At 40.1% G+C, this 19,331-nt stretch overlaps 1 protein-coding gene across 2 annotated transcripts in view; it reads left to right on the plus strand.

The window, feature by feature from the left end:
• Nucleotides 1–19,331, plus strand: part of ATP6V1A (ATPase H+ transporting V1 subunit A) — a 64,198-nt gene that overhangs the window by 40,874 nt on the left and 3,993 nt on the right. For both annotated transcript variants that reach the window (XM_036349567.1, XM_036349568.1), the window contains exons 9-14: nt 4,557–4,679; nt 4,776–4,890; nt 5,963–6,026; nt 7,563–7,766; nt 10,325–10,419; nt 18,165–18,336. In XM_036349567.1, the coding sequence (XP_036205460.1) occupies nt 4,557–4,679; nt 4,776–4,890; nt 5,963–6,026; nt 7,563–7,766; nt 10,325–10,419; nt 18,165–18,336 (773 nt within the window). The remainder of the gene's footprint in view (nt 1–4,556; nt 4,680–4,775; nt 4,891–5,962; nt 6,027–7,562; nt 7,767–10,324; nt 10,420–18,164; nt 18,337–19,331) is intronic.

The raw sequence follows: 19,331 nt of genomic DNA on the forward strand, positions 1-19,331 counted from the left end.
GGGAGGGGTGGTTTTAGCTATGGTCTAGAGTAGCAGGAATTCTTCATGGTAATCTGTGAACTTTGTTATAGCATGGAATGGTATCAGTAAGTCATTTTTCTCTTTTCCTCTCTTGCCAATACAGTTTGCAGCTGCAAAGTCACAAGATTTCTTTCTCCTCCACCCTGCTTCATACCCATCTTTTACTTACTGAAAAGTAGGAGTGCCTAGCTGTGTTTTATTTTTGTCCCCATCTTCCTTCTCCTTGATGCCATAATTGGTCCAAGGAACTCCTGCTACTACCCTTGAATCCCTTTTGCAGTGTCCCAAACAGTTATTGGTTTTGTCCCTCAAGAGGTGTCTCCTAGCTTCCAGAAGCTTGATCTGAGATGTGCAGCCTCAGGTAAATTATTTTTGTCTTCCCACACCCTTATTTGTTTTGTTGTTTTTTTAAATCTCATTTAGATGGCTTTCCACATTATTTTGTTGTGGAGCTAAATATGGCCCCTAATTTTTGATGAAGTTGTGTTATAGTATTTCTTATTCTCCTTGTTTAGTGATTATTTTTATGCCGAGAAGGAGAAAATGACATTCATCTATTATTTTAAGACAGTAAGTCTATAAATGGCTACATAGTATACCTTTGTATGGATATATCAGAATTTATTTAACCAGCATCCTTTTGGTGGACTCTTGGGTTATTGGTTTCTTTCTTTCTTTTTTTTTTAAATTAAATCTTCATTGTTCAGATTATAACATTTGTTCCTCTTTTTTCCCCCCATAACTCCCCTCCACCCAGTTCCCACCCCACCCTCCACCCTCACTCCCCACCCACTGTCCTCATCCATAGGTGTACGATTTTTGTCCAGTCTCTTCCCGCATCCCCCACACCCCTCTCCCCCCAAAGAATAGTCAGACCATTCCCTTTCTATGCCCCTGATTCTATTATAATCACCATTTCATTCTGTTCATCAGATTATCTATTCACTTGATTTTTAGATTCACTTGTTGATAGATGTGTATTTGTTGTTCATAATTTGTATCTTTACCTTTTTCTTCTTCTTCCTCTTAAAGGATACCTTTCAGCATTTCATATAATACTGGTTTGGTGGTGATGAACTCCTTTAGCTTTTACTTATCTGTGAAGCTCTTTATCTGACCTTCAATTCTGAATGATAGCTTTGCTGGATAAAGTAATCTTGGTTGTAGGTTCTTGGCATTCATCACTTTGAATATTTCTTGCCACTCCCTCTGGCCTGCAAAGTTTCTGTTGAGAAATCAGCTGACATTTGTATGGGTGCTCCCTTATAGGTAACTGACTTTCTTTCTCTTGCTGCTTTTAGGATTCTCTCTTTGTCTTTTGCTCTTGGCATTTTAATTATGATGTGTCTTGGTGTGGTCCTCTTTGGATTCCTTTTGTTTGGGGTTCTCTGCGCTTCCTGGACTTGTAAGTCCATTTCTTTCACCAGGTAGGGGAAGTTTTCTGTCATTATTTCTTCAAATAGGTTTTCAGTATCTTGGTCTCTCTCTTCTTCTGGCACCCCTATAATTCAGATGTTGGTATGTTTAAAGCTGTCCCAGAGGCTCCTTATACTATCTTCGTATTTTTGGATTCTTTTTTCATTTTGCTTTTCCGGTTGGGTGTTTTTTGCTTCTTCGTATTTCAAATCTTTGACTTGATTCTTGGGATCCTCTAGTCTGCTGTTGGTAGTCTGTATAATATCCTCCATTTCAGTCAGTGTATGCTTAATTTCCAGTTGGTCCTTTATCATAACCTCGAGGGTCTGACTAGATTTCTTGAGGATCTCACTACATTTATCGGCGGCCTCACCAGTCTTTTGAAGGGTCTTACTAAATTTATCGGCGGCTTCTAGAAAGTTCTTGAGAAACCTTAAAAGTGTGGTTTTGAACTCTATATCCAGTCGTTTGCTTTCCTCCATTTCTGTCATTTGTGTCCTGTTTCTTTGTCTCCGCATTTTTTATGCTTCCCTGTGTTGATAACGTGGTTTTCTTTGCTAAGTGTCTTCTAGGGCCCAGTGGTTTAGCCTCCCCAATTACCTGAGGAGGACACTCTTGGTGCACCCCTTTGTGGGGTTTGTGCACAGTCTTGTTGTAGCTAAGCCTTGATTGTTGTAGGTAACATGGCCGCCCCCATGTCATCACAAGAAGGTCGGCAGGGGAGGGCAGTTGGGGGTGACCAGGCCGGCAGGGGAGGGCAGTTGGGGCAATCGGGCTGACGGGGAGAAGTTAGGCATCAATTGGGCTAGCAGCAGAGCGGTTAGGGGGCGATCAGGCTGGCAGGCAGAAGCGGTTAGGGGCAATCAGGCAGGCAGGCAGGCGAGTGGTTAGGAGCCAGCAGTCCTGGATGTGAGAGGGATGTCTGACTGTGGGATTGGGCCTAAACTGGCAGTCAGACATCCCCCAAGGGGTCCCATATTGGAGGCTGGACTGAGGGACACCCCCCCTCCATGCATGAATTTTGTTCACTGGGCCTCTAGTCCCATATAATAAAAGCCTAATGTTCAAATTGACTGAACAGCAGAATGACCAGTGGAATGACCGGTTGCTATGATGTGCACTGAGTACCAGGGGGCCGATGCTTAACGCAGGAGCTGCCCCCAGCATGCAGGCCCCAGGCCAGCCAAGGCGGGTGCCAGTGGGGGCACCCCCGATTGCCCTGCTGGTTGCCCCTCAGAGGGAGGTGACCAGCAGCGGGGAGCGGGGCCGGCAAGCAGGTGGTGGCAGGCTGGCCAAAGTGGGTGCCAGCGGGTCTCCCCCTATCCTCCCTTCCCTGATCGCTAGTCACCCCACAGATCGGCCCTGATCCCCAGCCAGGCCTAGGGACCCTACCCATGCACGAATTTCGTGCACCAAGGCCTCTAGTAGTTAATAAACATAAAGAAAAGTTGAAAGAATGTTAAAATGAACACCCATACACCCAACACCTAGAATTATCAATTAACATACTACAATTCTTGCTTTATTAGATGCCTATTTAGTCTGTTTTTCTTAACTGAGCTATATATCGTCTTTCCTATGTATATTAATCATTTGAAAACTGCCATAATTGGGTCCAAGGAACTCAGTTTTGGATAGTAGTTGTTTTTCCTACTGATTTGTAAAAGCTCTTTGAAATTAGTCTTTTATATGTCGTGAGTTGCAAATGTTTTCCCAGTTTGTTCATATTTTAGTTTTGTCTGGGGGTTTTGTTTTTTCCCCTATTGTAGGCACCAATCTTTAGGTCTGTGAAACTTCTCTGAGGCTTACTTGTGTATATGTCTCTTCTACCAAGTCTTTCCAATATATACACACAATTGTTAGTGAATGTCATCAGGGAAACTTAAAAACATAGCCGTGCTTGTATAAAAGCGGATCTGGTCCTATCATCAGATTGAAACATGAAATAATTATTGTGTTTTTTAACCCTTAATAGTGATAAGTAATATTTCTTAAAGACTTTTTTCATGGAACCATTTTTTAGAAGCCTCGGAAATCGGTACTTTTTATTCTGAAATAAGTACTATGATAGATAGTTAAGTGCTGAATTTTCCAACAACTATTTTGTTTTACCTACTATAAGCCTCTGTTTCTTTACTAGTAAAATAAAGGAACTGGAGCCATAGATTTCGAGAGTCTTATAATGTAGCAACAACTGTAAATTTCTAATAGCTTAGAGTTGCATAGTTCTTTGTAATTCTTAGAGGGCATTTATATGTGTCATTTAATCTCATGCATATAGGTAGATAGGGCAAGAGCTTTATTATTTTAACGTATTAGGAAACCACACTGGGAAATGAAGTTACTTAGCTAAGGTCAATGACAGAACAGAAACTAGAATCCAGCACTTCTTCTTATAGATTACCTTCTTCAAAGGGGTTTACTATATGTATGATTTTAGAGGTCAGGACTTGTTCTGCATAGCAGAATGATCTGGATAATTAAGATATTACTCATGTTAATAATATATGCTACTTTTGAAAAATAACCAAACAAGCTAATTGGCTGAGGGTTTTTTGGTGCGTATATATGTGACACATACGCAAAAACTATATTGGGAATTAATTTCAAACTTAATTATAATAATAGGGAAAAGAAGAGAGAAAAAGCCTTTTTCAACCCTTTAGAATGTATATCATATTAAGGTAGACTAGGCTGTAGCAACAAATACACCTTAATACAATTACTCAATAATAATAGATATTTATTTAAAGTGGTTAGGGGACCCTTTACTCTGTCATTCTGGGCTGGGACCCAGACTGAAAAGAACTCTTTCATTTCAGCCCAGGCCCTCCAGAGCTCCTGGGAGCTCGCTCCCTCTGAGTAAGCCAGAAGGAAGATGTGGCTTGCCTGGCAGTGAAGCACATTACTTTGATTAGCTACAAGTCAGTTTACACGGCCATATCTAAATGCAAAGGAGGTTATAGGAAATATAATTCATCTGTGTGTCCAAAAGAAGAAGAATAGATTTTGGTAAACAGATTGTCTCATGTACTTCTTGCTTTAAAGTTTTCTCAAGGGTGAAAAAGTCAGGATTATACATTATAGCATTATAACTTATAGTATTCTTCCCAATTTAGGAATTACATTGTCAGAATATTTCCGTGACATGGGCTATAACGTCAGTATGATGGCTGACTCCACCTCTAGATGGGCTGAGGCCCTTAGAGAAATCTCTGGCCGCTTAGCTGAAATGCCTGCAGGTAAGTCTGTGTATCACTTATTATGTAAGCAAAACTGATAGGTTTTCAGGGATTGCCCTAGTACCTTTCTTTTTAAATTGTTTTTTCATTTTTCAGATAGTGGATATCCTGCATATCTTGGTGCCCGTCTGGCCTCTTTCTATGAGCGAGCAGGCAGGGTGAAATGTCTTGGAAATCCTGAAAGAGAAGGGAGTGTCAGCATTGTAGGAGCGTAAGTACCTAAACTATTTACTTTTCAAAGGAGAAAAAGGGTCATTTATTATTTATTTATTTTAATAGGATCATTTATCTTGAAGAGAAAATACTTAGCCTCTCTGGGAGCAGTGATTCTTACCAAAGTTGCACATCAAAGTCATCCAACGAGCTCTCTAGGTCATTTCTTTATGTTCTGGTTCCACAAATGTGACTTGGCTGATTATTACATTTAAGTCACAATATCCTAGGAACAACTTAGAAAATTATAGACATGTTAAGGTAAGATTATATATATAAAAGGCTAAGTGACAGACGGTCTGACCGACAACCGGATGGTACATATGACACACACTGGCAATTTAAAAATAAATGTTGACTTGCACATGCGCGATACATGTAAAGCTCTCACTGGCGCCAATCACACACGTGTTTTGATCTGTCATTGTCAATTGTGAATTTGGTTGTTTTTGTTGACATTCAACATGAACCACAGTGCGATTTATTCATTGACCATCCAACCAACCGGCTGTCCGGAACATATGATGCGCACTAGCAATTTAAAAATAAACGTTGACTCCCTCATGCGCAATACATATAAAGCTCTCACTGGCATCAATCACAAGTGTGTTTTAATTTTATGATACTATATTATATATACTATTTTAACATGTAAGTTTTTTCAGTAACGTAATCACCACATGAATCTTTCTCCCAATTAATTTCCTTTCAATGTGCACGAATCGTGCACCGGGCCACTAGTATTATGATAAAAACCAAGTGCAGATTCACAATCACTATTTAAAGCACACTTTGTTCTCAGAGCTTGTCTTTCATTCCTGCTTCATCTGTGTGATTAGAATAATGAAACTGCTTGTAATAAATATCTGTCTCATTTCTCATATTAGCAGGTATTTAATTATTCCTATTTGTTCTGGTTTCTATTTAAGATTTTTATGTAAAATTTTCTTTCCAAAGGTCATTACTAAAGTTATTTATATTAAAAATCCATTTACATTAAAATTGACTTTCATATACAAGTTCTTTTTTATAAGCATCCCTAATGACTATATTTTTTCTTTTAAATTTAGAGTTTCTCCACCTGGTGGTGATTTTTCTGACCCAGTTACATCTGCTACTCTCGGTATTGTTCAGGTATATCTTTTCTAGTATAGTTAACTTCCGAGCTTGGCACCACCCTTCACCTCCATGGGGTGTTCTAATGTTATCCAAATAATCATGAAGTATTTAATATAGTCACTAAAGAGTAGGTGATGGTCAAGTCTATTTTAGTGTTTTATGAACATTCTTATCACTGAAAGCCTCAATGCTGTCTGTTCCTTCTTAGCTCTTTACCTGGGGTTTATAATAAATAATATCTATAAGTGGGAAATGTATCCGAAGTAGCAAAATTTATTAGTGTTAGAGTAATACTAACCTGTAAATTAGAGTAATTTTAAAGTATTTTAAAGCAACTTTAAAGTATTTTTTAATTGATTTTAGAGAGGGGTAGGGAGAGAGAAACATCGATGTGAGAGATAAGCATTAATTGGTTGCCCTGACTGGGAATCAAACCTGACACCTTTGGTGTACATGGCGATGCTCCAACCAAATGAGCCACACTGACCAGGGCGAGTTAGAATAACTTTAGATGTGGAAACAAATGAGCCCCAAAATGTGTAATGGTAAAAACTCAGTGGCAGTTTTTTTCCCCTCCTGGTAGTAATTCAGGGCTCCTTCCATTCTGTGGCTCTACTATCTCCTAGCCTGATAATTGTCTGCATCTGGCCGGCACAAAGGGAACCTAGAGAAGGCACACCTATTTTCTGAACCTTTGGCTCAGACCGGGTACTCCATTAATTCTGCTAGCCAAACCAGACAAAAGCAAAGCTGGAAAAATGTAGTTTCTGCCTAGGCAGATGCTTCCCAATGATAAGGCTTAAATGTTAGTGGATAGCTAGCCAATTTAGCCATTTAAAGAAGCCTAAATGAAAGATGTGTACAAATAGGGCTATGGTGGGGGAAAAAAAGTTGATGTACTCATAATTATATGTATTATTCATGTGGGAAAAATAAAATATTTGCTTATGTTTTTGTCAATATTATATTAAAGGAAATGGCAGAGGCTAAATTTACAACTCTCAAAAGACCTTAACTTTTGCTAAAAAATTGAGTTTTAAATTGTAGGGAAAGGGGGAGCAAGTTAGGGATGTATAAAATACACATGAATGTTTGGCCTCAGAAAAATAACTGTTAGGTCTTACTGGATTGGCCCTTCATGGTAGGGAACTAAATTTAACCAGAACATTTAGAGGTTTTTTTAATCAAAGGGAATGTGTATTCTATCTCAATGGGCATTTTCTGGTTCATCTGTTTATATTGCACCATAATAATCTTCAAAACAATAAATTTTTCTTTTTGCTACGTGATTTGATACACTATTAAGGAAATTCAGATAAATTTTGATTTATATGTACTATGCATCCTGAATTGAGTATATTTTTTAATTGCAAGTTTTATTCTATTTCAATTATACTTAAACTAAAAATATACATTATTTGCCCCCCCAAAATATATGCAATTACATATTAAGACAAAATATACCTCAATACATTTTTTAAAAACTTTTATTTTTTAAGAGAAATTATTCTTAAAATGATTGAAAGTTTGCTTGTTTTGTTTTCCAATCAGGTGTTCTGGGGCTTAGATAAGAAACTAGCTCAACGTAAGCATTTCCCCTCTGTCAACTGGCTAATCAGCTACAGCAAGTATATGCGTGCCTTGGATGAGTACTATGACAAGCACTTCACAGAGTTTGTTCCTCTGAGGACCAAAGCTAAGGAGATCCTGCAGGAAGAAGAAGATCTAGCAGAAATTGTACAGCTTGTGGGAAAGGTGAGTTATAAAATCCCACTGGAGCCCTGACCGGTTTGGCTCAGTGGATAGAGTGTCGGCCTGCAGACTGAAGGGTCCCAGGTTCAATTCCGGTCAAGGGCATGTAACTTGGTTGCAGGCACATCCCCAGTAAGGAGTGTGCAGGAGGCAGCCGATCGATGTTTCTCTCTCATTGATGTTTCTAACTCTCTATCCCTCTCCCTTCCTCTCTGTAAAAAATCAATAAAATATATTTTTAAAAAAATCCCATTGGAGTGTTGTAAGTATGTTGGATATGCAGATTCTGCTTAGCAAAATGAGTACTTACGAAATATCTTTAAACTAATAGCATTTATAGATTATTTCTTTATTTTGGCAGATATTTGAGAGACCTACTTGTGTTGTGAAAGGTAAAATAGTGATTATTGCTTTGATTTTTTTATTGATGAATAGCAAATCACTCTCACACTTAGTGACTTAAAAGTGTTTTATTACTCATGGTTTTGGGTTTGATGGCCTCAGTTGGGTGTTCTTGCTTGGGATCCACATACAGTTGTGGTCATATGATGGCTCAGGCTGGAGTTATTTGAAAGTTTCTTCCTTCACATGTCTTGTGCTGGGGTTGGGATGGCTGGAATAGTTAAGGGTTGGCTGGGCATTTCTGTCTCTATGTAGCATGTTCAGGGCTCTCAAAGTGAGTATTAAAAGAGTAAGAAAGTAGAAGCCACCAGCCTCTTAAGCCAGAGCCCCAAAACTAGTATAATGTGATTTCTGTCATTAATTTGGTCAAAGCAGTTTAGAGAGCTTGCCCACATGCAAGGGGAGGGGCTTTCACTTCAGAGTGGTCAGTTAAGAGAAGTAACTAAATTGTTAGAGCCTTTATATTCTTTTCAGTCACTTATAGCACTTAACATGGTCCTGGTTTTATTGTAGGTGAGAAAATTTTTTTTTTTTTAATTCTTTACCCGAGGAGATGTTTATTGATTATATATAGAGGAGGAGGAGAGAGAGGGAAAGAAGAAACATCGGTTGGTTGCACCCTAATCTGAACCCGCAACCTAGGTCCATGCCCTGACCTTTTGGTATATGGGATGACGCTCCAAGCATCTGAGTTACCCAGCCAGGGCTTGATTTACTTTTATTTCTTGAAATAGACTGTACCTGTCACCAACCGAATTAGAGGGGGTAGAAGTAGGATCTATTAAAATACATTTTTTCAGGAGCACTATGACTAAGAAAGATTGGATTTGACCCACCATGACCTTCCTAGTTAGAAATCTTGCCTGGCCAGTGTGGCTTGGTGATTGAGCGTCAACCTATGAACTAGGAGGTCACAGTGTGATTCTGGTCAGGGCACATGCCCAGGTTGCAGGCTCCATCCCTGTAGGGGCGTGTAGGCAGCAGCCAATCAATGGTTGTCTCTAATCATTGATCTCTTTCTCTCTCTGTCTCTCTCTCTCTCTCTCTCTCTCTCTCTCTCTCTCCCTCCCTTTCTTTCTGAAATCTATAAAAATATTTTTTTTAAAAAAAGAAAAAGTTCAGGGGGGATTAATCGGTGTAAAAAAGGAGACATGTAATACTTTAAACAATAAAAGTTGTTGGATTTTGAAAAAAAAGTTATCTACATATCACTGGTTGAATTTTATCCAATATCAAGACTGTTCCTTATTACTTCCAATGTAAATTTTTAATTGTTTCTGCATTTTTAAGCTCATTTAAAATGTTTCACTATCTTTCAACTTTCATTGTCCTTGTATACATTTTTAAAAATAAATTCAGCCTTCTCTCTCTAAAAAAAAAGTTCAAGGATCTGATGTGTGGTTATATAAAAAATAAAGAAAGAAATCTATTATCAGATCACGCTGTGAGGTTACTTTCGATCACTGAACATGTACATACCCCCTTTTTTATCCGCAAGGATTTGTCACAAAAATACAAATACTGTATGATTCCACTTATACAAGGTATCTAAAGTAGTGAAATTTGTAGAAAAAAGAAAGTAGAATGGTGTTTACCAGAGACTGAGGGGGTGGTGGGGGGAGTAGGAGGAAAAAGAGAGTTGTTATGTAAACTCTAATGGATATAGAGTTTCAGATTTGTAAAATGAAGTTATGAAAATCTGCCCTAGGTAGTTTGGTTCAGTGGACTGAAGGGTCCCGGGTTCGATTCCAGTCAAGGGCACATGCTCAGGTTGCGAGCTTGATCCCCAGTTAGGGGCGTGCAGGAGGCAGCCGATCAATGATTCTCTTTCATCATTGATGTTTCTATCTCTCACTCTTCCTTCCTCTCTGAAATCAACAAAAATATATTTAAAAAAATGTTTTGAAAATCTGTTTCACAATAGTGTGAATATATTGTACACTACTGAACAACACTTAAAAAATAGTGAAGATGATAAATTTTGCATTATATTTTTTACCACAATAAAAAAGAACATCAATAAAAAAGAGTTATGAAGTGAATTTATAAATGGTAGATGATTGTGTGTGATCAGATAATTTCTGCTTGCTCATTGATTACAACCATGGTCCCACATTATGGAAGTAAATTTCTAAAATTATATATTTTTTCTCTTTTAGGCTTCTCTAGCAGAAACAGATAAAATCACTCTGGAGGTAGCCAAACTTATCAAAGATGATTTCCTACAACAAAATGGATATACTCCGTATGACAGGTAACCTATCCTTGCTATTTTTTCCTTTTTATAGATATAGTTTTTATTTTATTTTTTTTATATATTTTATTGATTTTTTACAGAGAGGAAGGGAGAGAGATAGAGAGTTAGAAACATCAATGAGAGAGAAACATCGATCAGCTGCCTCCTGCACATCCCCACTGGAGATGTGCCCGCAGCCCAGGTACATGCCCTTGACAGGAATCGAACCTGGGACCCTTCAGCCCGCAAGCCGACGCTCTATCCACTGAGCCAAACCAGTTTCGGCTAGTTTTTATTTTTTAATTATAGTTGATGTACAATATTATATTAGCTTCAAGTGTACAACTAATGATTAGCTGTTGATATGCCTTACAAAGTGATCTCCTTGATAATTCTAGTATCCATCTGACACCATACATAGTTATTACAATACTATTGACTATATTTCTTAGGCCGTACATTACATCCCCATGACTATTCTGTAACTACCAATTTGTACTTCTTAATTCCTTCACCTTTTTCCCCCAACCCAAAACCCTAAACCCCTTCATCTGACAACTTTCAAAATGTTTTCTGTATTTATGAGTCTGTTTCTGGTCGACTTGTTTGTTTATTTATTTTTTTAGATTCCTCATCTAAGTGAAATTATACGACATTTGTCTTTCTCTGTCTGACTTACTTCACTCAGCACAATAACCTCTATGTTGAGCCATGTTGTTGCAGATGGCAAGATTTCATTCTTTTTTATAACTAAGTCATATTCCATTGTTCGTATACACCACTTCCTTATCCATTCATCTCTCGATGGACACTTAGATTGCTTCATATCATGGCTATTGTAAATAATGCTACAGTGAATATATGGATGTATATATCTTTTTGATTTAGTGTTTTGGATGTCTTCCAATAAATATCTAGAAGTGGAATTGCTGGGTCCTTTGTAGTCTCTTGTTATAGCCTTTGTTTTTAAGTACTTTTATTCATATAAATATTGCTACCCAGATTTTTTTTCTTATTTTTATGAAATAACTTTTTCCATCCATTTCCTTTCAGTGTGTGTGTGTCTTTTAATCTGAAATAAATATCTTATAGACAGCCTTTGTAGGGATCTTGTTTTGTTATCCACTCAGCCTCCATATCTTCTTTGATTGGAACATTTGATCAATTTGCATTTAAAGTATTTGCTGATAGATATATATTTATTGCCATAATACTGATTTGGTGGTAATGAACTACTTTAGCTTTTTCTTGTCTGGAAAACTTTTTATTTCTCCTTCAATTCTTTTTTTTTCCTTAATATATTTTTATTGATATCAGAAAGGAAGGGAGAGAGATATAGAAACATCAGTGATGAGAGAGAACCATTGATCGGCTGCCTCCTGCACAGCCCCTACTGGGGATTGGGCCCACAACACAGGCATATGCCTTTGACTGGAATTGAACCCGGAACCTTCAGTCTGCAGGCTGGTGCTCTATCCACTGAGCCAAACTGGCTGGGGCTCTCCTTTTTTATTTCTTTTTTTTTTTTAATTAAATCTTTATTGTTCAGATTATTACAGTTGTTCCTCTTTTTTACCCCCATAGCTCTCCTCCAAGCAGTTCCCACCCCAACCTCTGCCCTTAACCCCCCCGCCCCCCCCCCGTCCTCATCCATAGGTGCACGATTTTTGTCCAGTCTCTTCCTGCATCACCACACCCCTTTCCCCCCAAGAATAGTCAGTCCACTCCCTTTCTATGCCCCTGGTTCTATTATATTCACCAGTTTACTCTGTTCATCAGATTTTTTATTCACTTGATTTTTAGATTCACTTGATGATAGATATGTATTTGCTGTTCATAATTTTTATCTTTACCTTTTTCTTTTTCTTAAAGAATACCTTTCAGCATTTCATATAATGCTGGTTTGGTGGTGATGAACTCCTTTAGCTTTTACTTATCTGTGAAGCTCTTTATCTGACCTTCAATTCTGAATGATAGCTTTGCTGGGTAAAGTAATCTTGGTTGTAGGTTCTTGGCATTCATCACTTTGAATATTTCTTGCCACTCCCTCTGGCCTGCAAAGTTTCTGTTGAGAAATCAGCTGACATTTGTATGGGTACTCCCTTGTAGGTAACTGACTTTCTTTCTCTTGCTGCTTTTAAGATTCTCTCTTTGTCTTTTGCTCTTGGCATTTTAATTATGATGTGTCTTGGTGTGGTCCTCTTTGGATTCCTTTTGTTTGGGGTTCTCTTCACTTCCTGGACTTGTAAGTCTCTTTCTTTCACCAGGTAGAGGAAGTTTTCTGTCATTATTTCTTCAAATATTTCTTCTGGCACCCCTATAATTGGGATGTTGGTACGCTTGAAGTTGTCTTAGAGGCTCCTTACACTACCTTCATATTCTTAGATTCTTTTTTCATTTTGCTTTTCCGGTTGGGTATTTTTTGCTTCTTTGTATTTTAAATCTTTGACTTGATTCTTGGGATCCTCTTGTCTGCTGTTGGATCTCTGTATATTATTCTTTATTTCAGTCAGTGTATGCTTAATTTCTAGTTGGTCTTTTTTCATATCCTCCAGGGTCTCACTTATCGGCGGTTTCTAGAAAATTCTTAAAAAACCTTAAAAGTGTGGTTTTGAACTCTATATCCAGTAGTTTGCTTTCCTCCATTTCTGTCATTTGTGACCTGTTTCTTTTTCTCCTCAGTTTTTATGCTTCCCTGTGTTGGTAGAGTGGCTTTGTGTGCTAGGTGTCCTATAGGGCCCAGTGGCTCAGCCTCCCCAATTACCTGAGGTGGACAGTCTTGGTGCACCCCTTTTTGGGCTTTGTGCACAGTCGTGTTGTAGTTATGCCTTGATTGTTATAGGTATCACTGGGAGGAATTGTCCTCCAGGCCAATTGGCTGTGAGAATAAGCTGTATCTACAGTGGGAGAACTTTTGTGCTGAAGAAACCCTTATGAGGCAAGACTTGCTTCAGTGGGGCTTTGGTGCTCACTGAGTCTGCCTCCTGAGTGTGTCCCTTATGGATCTGAGGAGTTGTAATCTGGATGGTTCCACTCTGACCACTGGGTACACTGGCTCTTGGATCTAAGGAGGTGCTAATTTAGCCTCTGCCTGAGGTTACCCAGCAGGAGCTACGAAGAGATCTGCAGATTCCCCTTCCTTGTTTGGGGTTTGGAGGTGCCCAAATGAGGCCCAGCTGTGAAGCAATGCAAGCTGCTGTGGGGCCTTGAGCCTTCTCTTGGAAGTTCTGTGTCTGTCTGTCCCAGCTGCAGTTTGTTAGGTAATTTTCAGATTGCAAAGGGCCAGGCCTTTCATAAGCAAAAGCCTCCCTGCATGGCTTGGGTGGGGCGGGGTCCCAGGGGATCAACAGGGCGGAGCGAGCAGTTATGGCTGCTCTCAGTCCTGCCCTCAGAGGCCCTGCTTCTCAGAGTCCCAGCAATCACTGCAAGCACCCCCGAGAGAAAGCTGCCCTCAAGTTCCGACCGATGCCAGACAGTCCAGTTTCTCCCGTATGAGTCTGGGTCCCCAGAGACTCACCTGGAACTGGAGCGCAGAGCTTAAGACTCCCTCCCGATTGAAAAAGACAACCGTGTCCTCAGCCACCAACCCTCTCCACATGCGCCTCTGTACCTCTGTATTTACTTCCACACCACACCTCCTCTGAGTCTCGATATGCTTTTCTCTTTCCTTCTAGTTGTAGAATTTCCACTCAGCCAGCCTTCCTGTGGTTCTGGATGATGTCCGTTCCATCTTTTAGTTGTATTTTTGAAGTGGTTGTGCGAGGCAGCAATCTCCGGTGTTTACCTATGCCACCATCTTGGTTTCTCCTAAATTCTTTATTGTTTAATGTATTACATAAGTCTCCTTTTCCCCCCATTGACCTCTCCCCGGCCACCTCCATCCCCCAGCACATGCCCTCACCCCCAATCCAACCCCTTCTGTGTCCATTGGTTATGCTCATATGCATGCATACAAGTCCTTTATAACCAGTTTTTTGAACTCTGTATCTGGTAGATTGCTTGTCTCAATTTTGTTTAGTTCTTTTACTCGAGTTTTGTTCTGTTCTTTTATTTGGGACCTATTTCTTTGTCTCCTCATTTTGGCTCTCTCCCTGTATATGTTTTTCTGTATTAGGTAGAGCTGCTACATCTCCTGGTCCTGGTAGAGTGACTCTATGTAGTAGGTGTCTTATAGGGCCCAGTGGCTTGGTCTCTCTAGCTGTACACTTCCCGTGCCCCCTACCTCCTTGTGGGCTATGTGCATCCGTCTGTTGCAGTTGAGCCTTGATTGCTGTTGACACATCACTAGTTGAGATTTACGCCCAGGCCTATTGGCTGCAAGGAATGGCTATGGTTATAGTGGAGGAGCTGCTATGCAGGGTCCCACCTCATGTTGCAGGAATTGCTTCAGCAGGGATCTGGCCCTCAATGACTTTGCCCCTGGAGTGTGTAGCTCGTGGACGTGGTTCGGTGGTGCTCAGTGTGGTCTGAAGCTGTCCACTGGGTGTGTTGGTTTTGGGCCCTTCCAGGAGGTGCAGGCTAAGGTTAGCTGTTGCCTGTGCCCTGCCTGGGGTCACCTGGCAGGAGCTACAAAGTGATTTGCAGATGGCTACTATTTGTGCTGAGCTTGAAGGTGCTTGGGATAGGCTAAACTAGGAACTGCTGCTTGTGTCGGGCCTGGAGCCACTTAGCTAGAGCTAAGCATGCTGAAACTAGAGACTGCTTGTTTGGAATTTGTGAACCTTTGAGCCATTTTGCTAAGTTTGCTTTATGAGCCCAGCCAGGCCATTTGTATGTAAAAGTCACTGGAAATAGCAAGTTGGATGGGGCAGTATCTCAGGGAATTATCAAGTTGGGTGAACAACCAGGTTGATGGAGACTCAGATATGGCTCCCACCTGCCCACTTTATGTGGAGAAAGGGCTCAGCAAAGGCACAGTGGCCTCTGCCAGCACTTATGTCTGGGAGAAAGCTGCCCCTCCAGCTCTCACTGTGAATACAGAGAATTCAGTACCTCCTTGTATGTCCTAGGCACTTTTCATGATGCTGCCTCAGTGCTGGAGCTCAGTGTGGGTGAGTCCGAGTAAGTCTGTGCGTGGGCCCTTTAAGAGGAACTGCCTGGGACTCCAGAATCCTCTGTCTCACTCAGCCACACTCCTTAATGGTTTTTATAGCCAGAAGTTATGGGGACTATTCTTCCTAGCACTGGATCCCTGGGCTGGGGGGCCTGGTATGGGGATGGGACCCCTTTTTCCTCTGGGAGGCCCTAAGCAACAGAAATATCTCTGATTTTCATCCGACACATGGGTGCGGGACCAGATTGTTTGGAGTCTCCACCCCTCCCACCAGTCCACATGGCTTCTTCTTTATATCCTTATAAAGAATATAGGACTTCTGTCCAGCTAGATTTCAAGTAGTTGGATGTGTGTGCCACATTCACCTACACTGCCAAATTGATTGGAAGCACCACTATTCCTTTTTTATTTGAGGATTATCTATTGAGGTGTTTTTGTTTTTTTTAGATTTTTAAAAAAATTTTATTGATTGATTTGAGAGAGATATTAATTTGTTCCATTTATTTATGCATTCATTGGTTGATTCTTGATCAGAGGTTGGACCTGCAACCTTAGCATATTGGGACAACACTCTAACCAACTGAGCCAGGGCTCTATTGAGTTTTGAAGAAGAAGCTGCCTACATTAAAAACCGCTTTTATTTTCATGGCAGACAGCTAACCATCTAATAAGTCCCCTTGTCTTGATTTTGTTCATTTGTCCAATTATGACAAACTAGGGGCCCAATGCACGAACTCGTGCACCTTGAAAGGAACTGTGGGCCGAGAGGCTGCGGTGGGCATAGGGGTGGGTCTTGGCCCATTCTCTGAGCCCCCACCCAGGCCCTCCCGCCACAGCCCCTGGTTCCCAGTCTGCTGGCAGCCCCGCTCCCACCACCGCTGCTCCCATGTGCTGACAGTGCCAGTCCCGCTCACACCCACTGACAGCGTGGAGCTATTAGGGCCGGTGCCAGCAGTGGGTGTGAGAAGCAGGTGCGAGAGGCGGCTGCCGGCCCAATCGCCCCTCAGGGGCAGGGGGAGGTGGAGAAGCTGAGGGGCGATTGGGGCTGGCAGCCGTCGCTCGCACTGCTGACAGCACCAAGTGATCAGGGCTGGTGCTGGACGCCGGCAGCAGGTGCAAATGCCGGGTGGGACCCCGGCTTGCGGGAGCAAAGAATTTTCAGTAAACACCAGAGGCTGGCCCGGATGACAGCAACTGACACCTGCCTTAGTCTGGTGCCCCCACTCACCTGTTCCACTATCCCGCTGCTGCCGATGCCTGCCATGTTTCATGTACGCCCCCTAGTCGTCAGCGCACAGTTGTTCGGTCTGCTTGCATATTAGAGTTTTATAGAGAGAGATAAACAAGACCATCTTTAATTAGATTAAATTGTGGCTTAATGTGCAGAGCCTGGGGATCATTGCCTCCTTCAGAAACTTTTCCCACTATATCTTTCCACTGCCCATGCCTCCTCTACTCTTTTCCTAAATAATTTCTGCTTTCCTGTCTTATCTCACAAGCGTCTGTTCTTTTTATTTTCCTACCAAAGTTTCTAATAGGTGCCCTGCCCTAACAGTACTATTATTGTCCTGCTCAGTGCTTGTTTTGTGGTGTGTTTTTTTTAACTTTTGTGTCTGCTATAACATGGCTTAAAGTTCTTATTTCCCTTAAACTTTGATAATTTGGCCCATTCACCACAGGCTGGCTTTTCCCTCTTCAAATCATATTTGGCCTTATGTAAGACTGAAGAGGGAACTGAACAAATAGGATTTCCAAAATGTAGGACAAGCAGAAAATATGACAATATAATCAGTAAGACTCAAAAATCTATCACAGAAACTTAAGAAGCTCTAGCAACTACCTACACAAACATAGCTCAGTAAGGGGACAGCTCTTTGGAAGGAGCATGATAGAGAGTATTCATGAAATTATGTATGCAAATGTGTTTAAACATGTCAGAAAGTCGATAAAAGTATGTGAATACAGTTGAATAATTGCTTGCATGTCTTCATTATTAAAAGATATGGTTAAATGAAAATGAACTCCTTAATGTGGAAGAGGGCTTACTATTAACTTTAGGAAATTGCCATTTCCTGTTTCTTATTCATTATACCTTAACCTGCTATCACAAGGGAATCTTTACAGCTCAGTTATTTTACGACTTAGTGTAGTGACGGCGAACCTATGACACACGTGTCAGGTGACACGCGAACTCATTTTTTTGGTTGATTTTTCTTTGTTAAATGGCATTTAAATATATAAAATAAATATCAAAAATATAAGCCTTTGTTTCACTATGGTTGCAAATATCAAAAAATTTCTGTATGTGACACGGTACCAGAGTTTAGTTAGGGTTTTTCAAAATGCTGACACGCCGAGCTCAAAAAGTTCGCCATCACTGACTTAGGGCATTCCTTTAACGGCATTGTACAAAACAAATCCTCAAAGAGATTAGATTATAGTAGTACTTGTTCTTAAAATATAAACATCACTTTTTACATTAAAAAATGTATTTCTCCATTTTCTATCCATTCCCTATTCTGAGACATCTTTGTCCAAAAACTGGTCTTTTCCACTATTTTTTCATTCATTATATATCATCTAATAATTATAAGTAATCTGCATATTTAAGTAAAGAAGCGAATGCTCTCATATTTTATAAAGTTTTACATGAAGGATGAACCTGCTTTGGATTTTGTTTTTTTAATTATTTTGGCTGTTTTTACCCTAGGTTCTGCCCATTCTACAAGACAGTTGGGATGCTGTCCAACATGATCGCATTTTATGATATGGCCCGTAGAGCTGTTGAAACCACTGCCCAGAGTGACAATAAAATCACATGGTCCATTATCCGTGAGCACATGGGGGAGATCCTCTATAAACTTTCCTCCATGAAATTTAAGGTATATTTAGTTTCTGCTGTAACGTTTTTTTAGTAGGAAATGGTTTTTTTAATTTTTTTTAACTACTTGAGTCCCAAACCTGGGTATAAAACTTATATTTATCATTTCCACGCATGCTCAGGTTATGTAAAACCAGGGCAGATCTCAAAGTTATGTTCAAATAGGAATACTGGTGCTAAAAATTATAGTATGTCATGTCTAAAATAAATGCTGATACATCTCTTTCTTAAAAAAAATATGTTTATTGATATCAGAGAGGAAGGGAGAGGTAGAGAGAGATAGAAACATCAATGATGAGAGAGAATAATTGATTGCCTCCTGCATTCCCCCTATGGGGGAATCGAGCCTGCAACCCAGGCATGTGCCCTTGACCAGAATTGAACCTGGGATCCCTCAGTCCATAGTCCAATGCTCTATCCCAGCCGTGGGCAAACTACGGCCTGCGGGCCGGATCCGGCCCATTTGAAATGAATAAAACTAAAAAAAAAAAAAAAAAAAAAAAAGACCGTACCCTTTTATGTAATGATGTTTACTTTGAATTTATATTAGTTCACACAAACACTCCATCCATGCTTTTGTTCCGGCCCTCCGGTCCAGTTTAAGAACCCATTGTGACCCTCGAGTCAAAAAGTTTGCCCACCCCTGCTCTATCCACTGAGCCAAATCAGAGAGGGCTCTCTTTTGTTTTAACTGCCAGGCAATTTAGTGCTAAAGTTATTGCTGAGTAGCAATTACCTTACCTCATCTGCCTATTCACATCCAATCCTATGCGCATCCAAAATGACTTCTGTTGTTTACTTAAGTATCCTATTACATAATATTTTTAACTTTTAAGTGGACTGTAATTCTTTTGGAAGTACACAGATATAACTAGATAATTAAATGAAATTATCAGTAGAAACTCAAATGTATAGGATTGTTTTTAAATATTTTATCAATTGGATAATATTTATTTCTGAGTTATAATATCCAAGTATATTTAATCACCTATTGGA

Source organism: Myotis myotis, unplaced genomic scaffold, assembly GCF_014108235.1.
Source record: "Myotis myotis isolate mMyoMyo1 unplaced genomic scaffold, mMyoMyo1.p scaffold_m19_p_2, whole genome shotgun sequence".
NCBI classification, from domain to species: Eukaryota; Metazoa; Chordata; class Mammalia; order Chiroptera; family Vespertilionidae; genus Myotis; species Myotis myotis.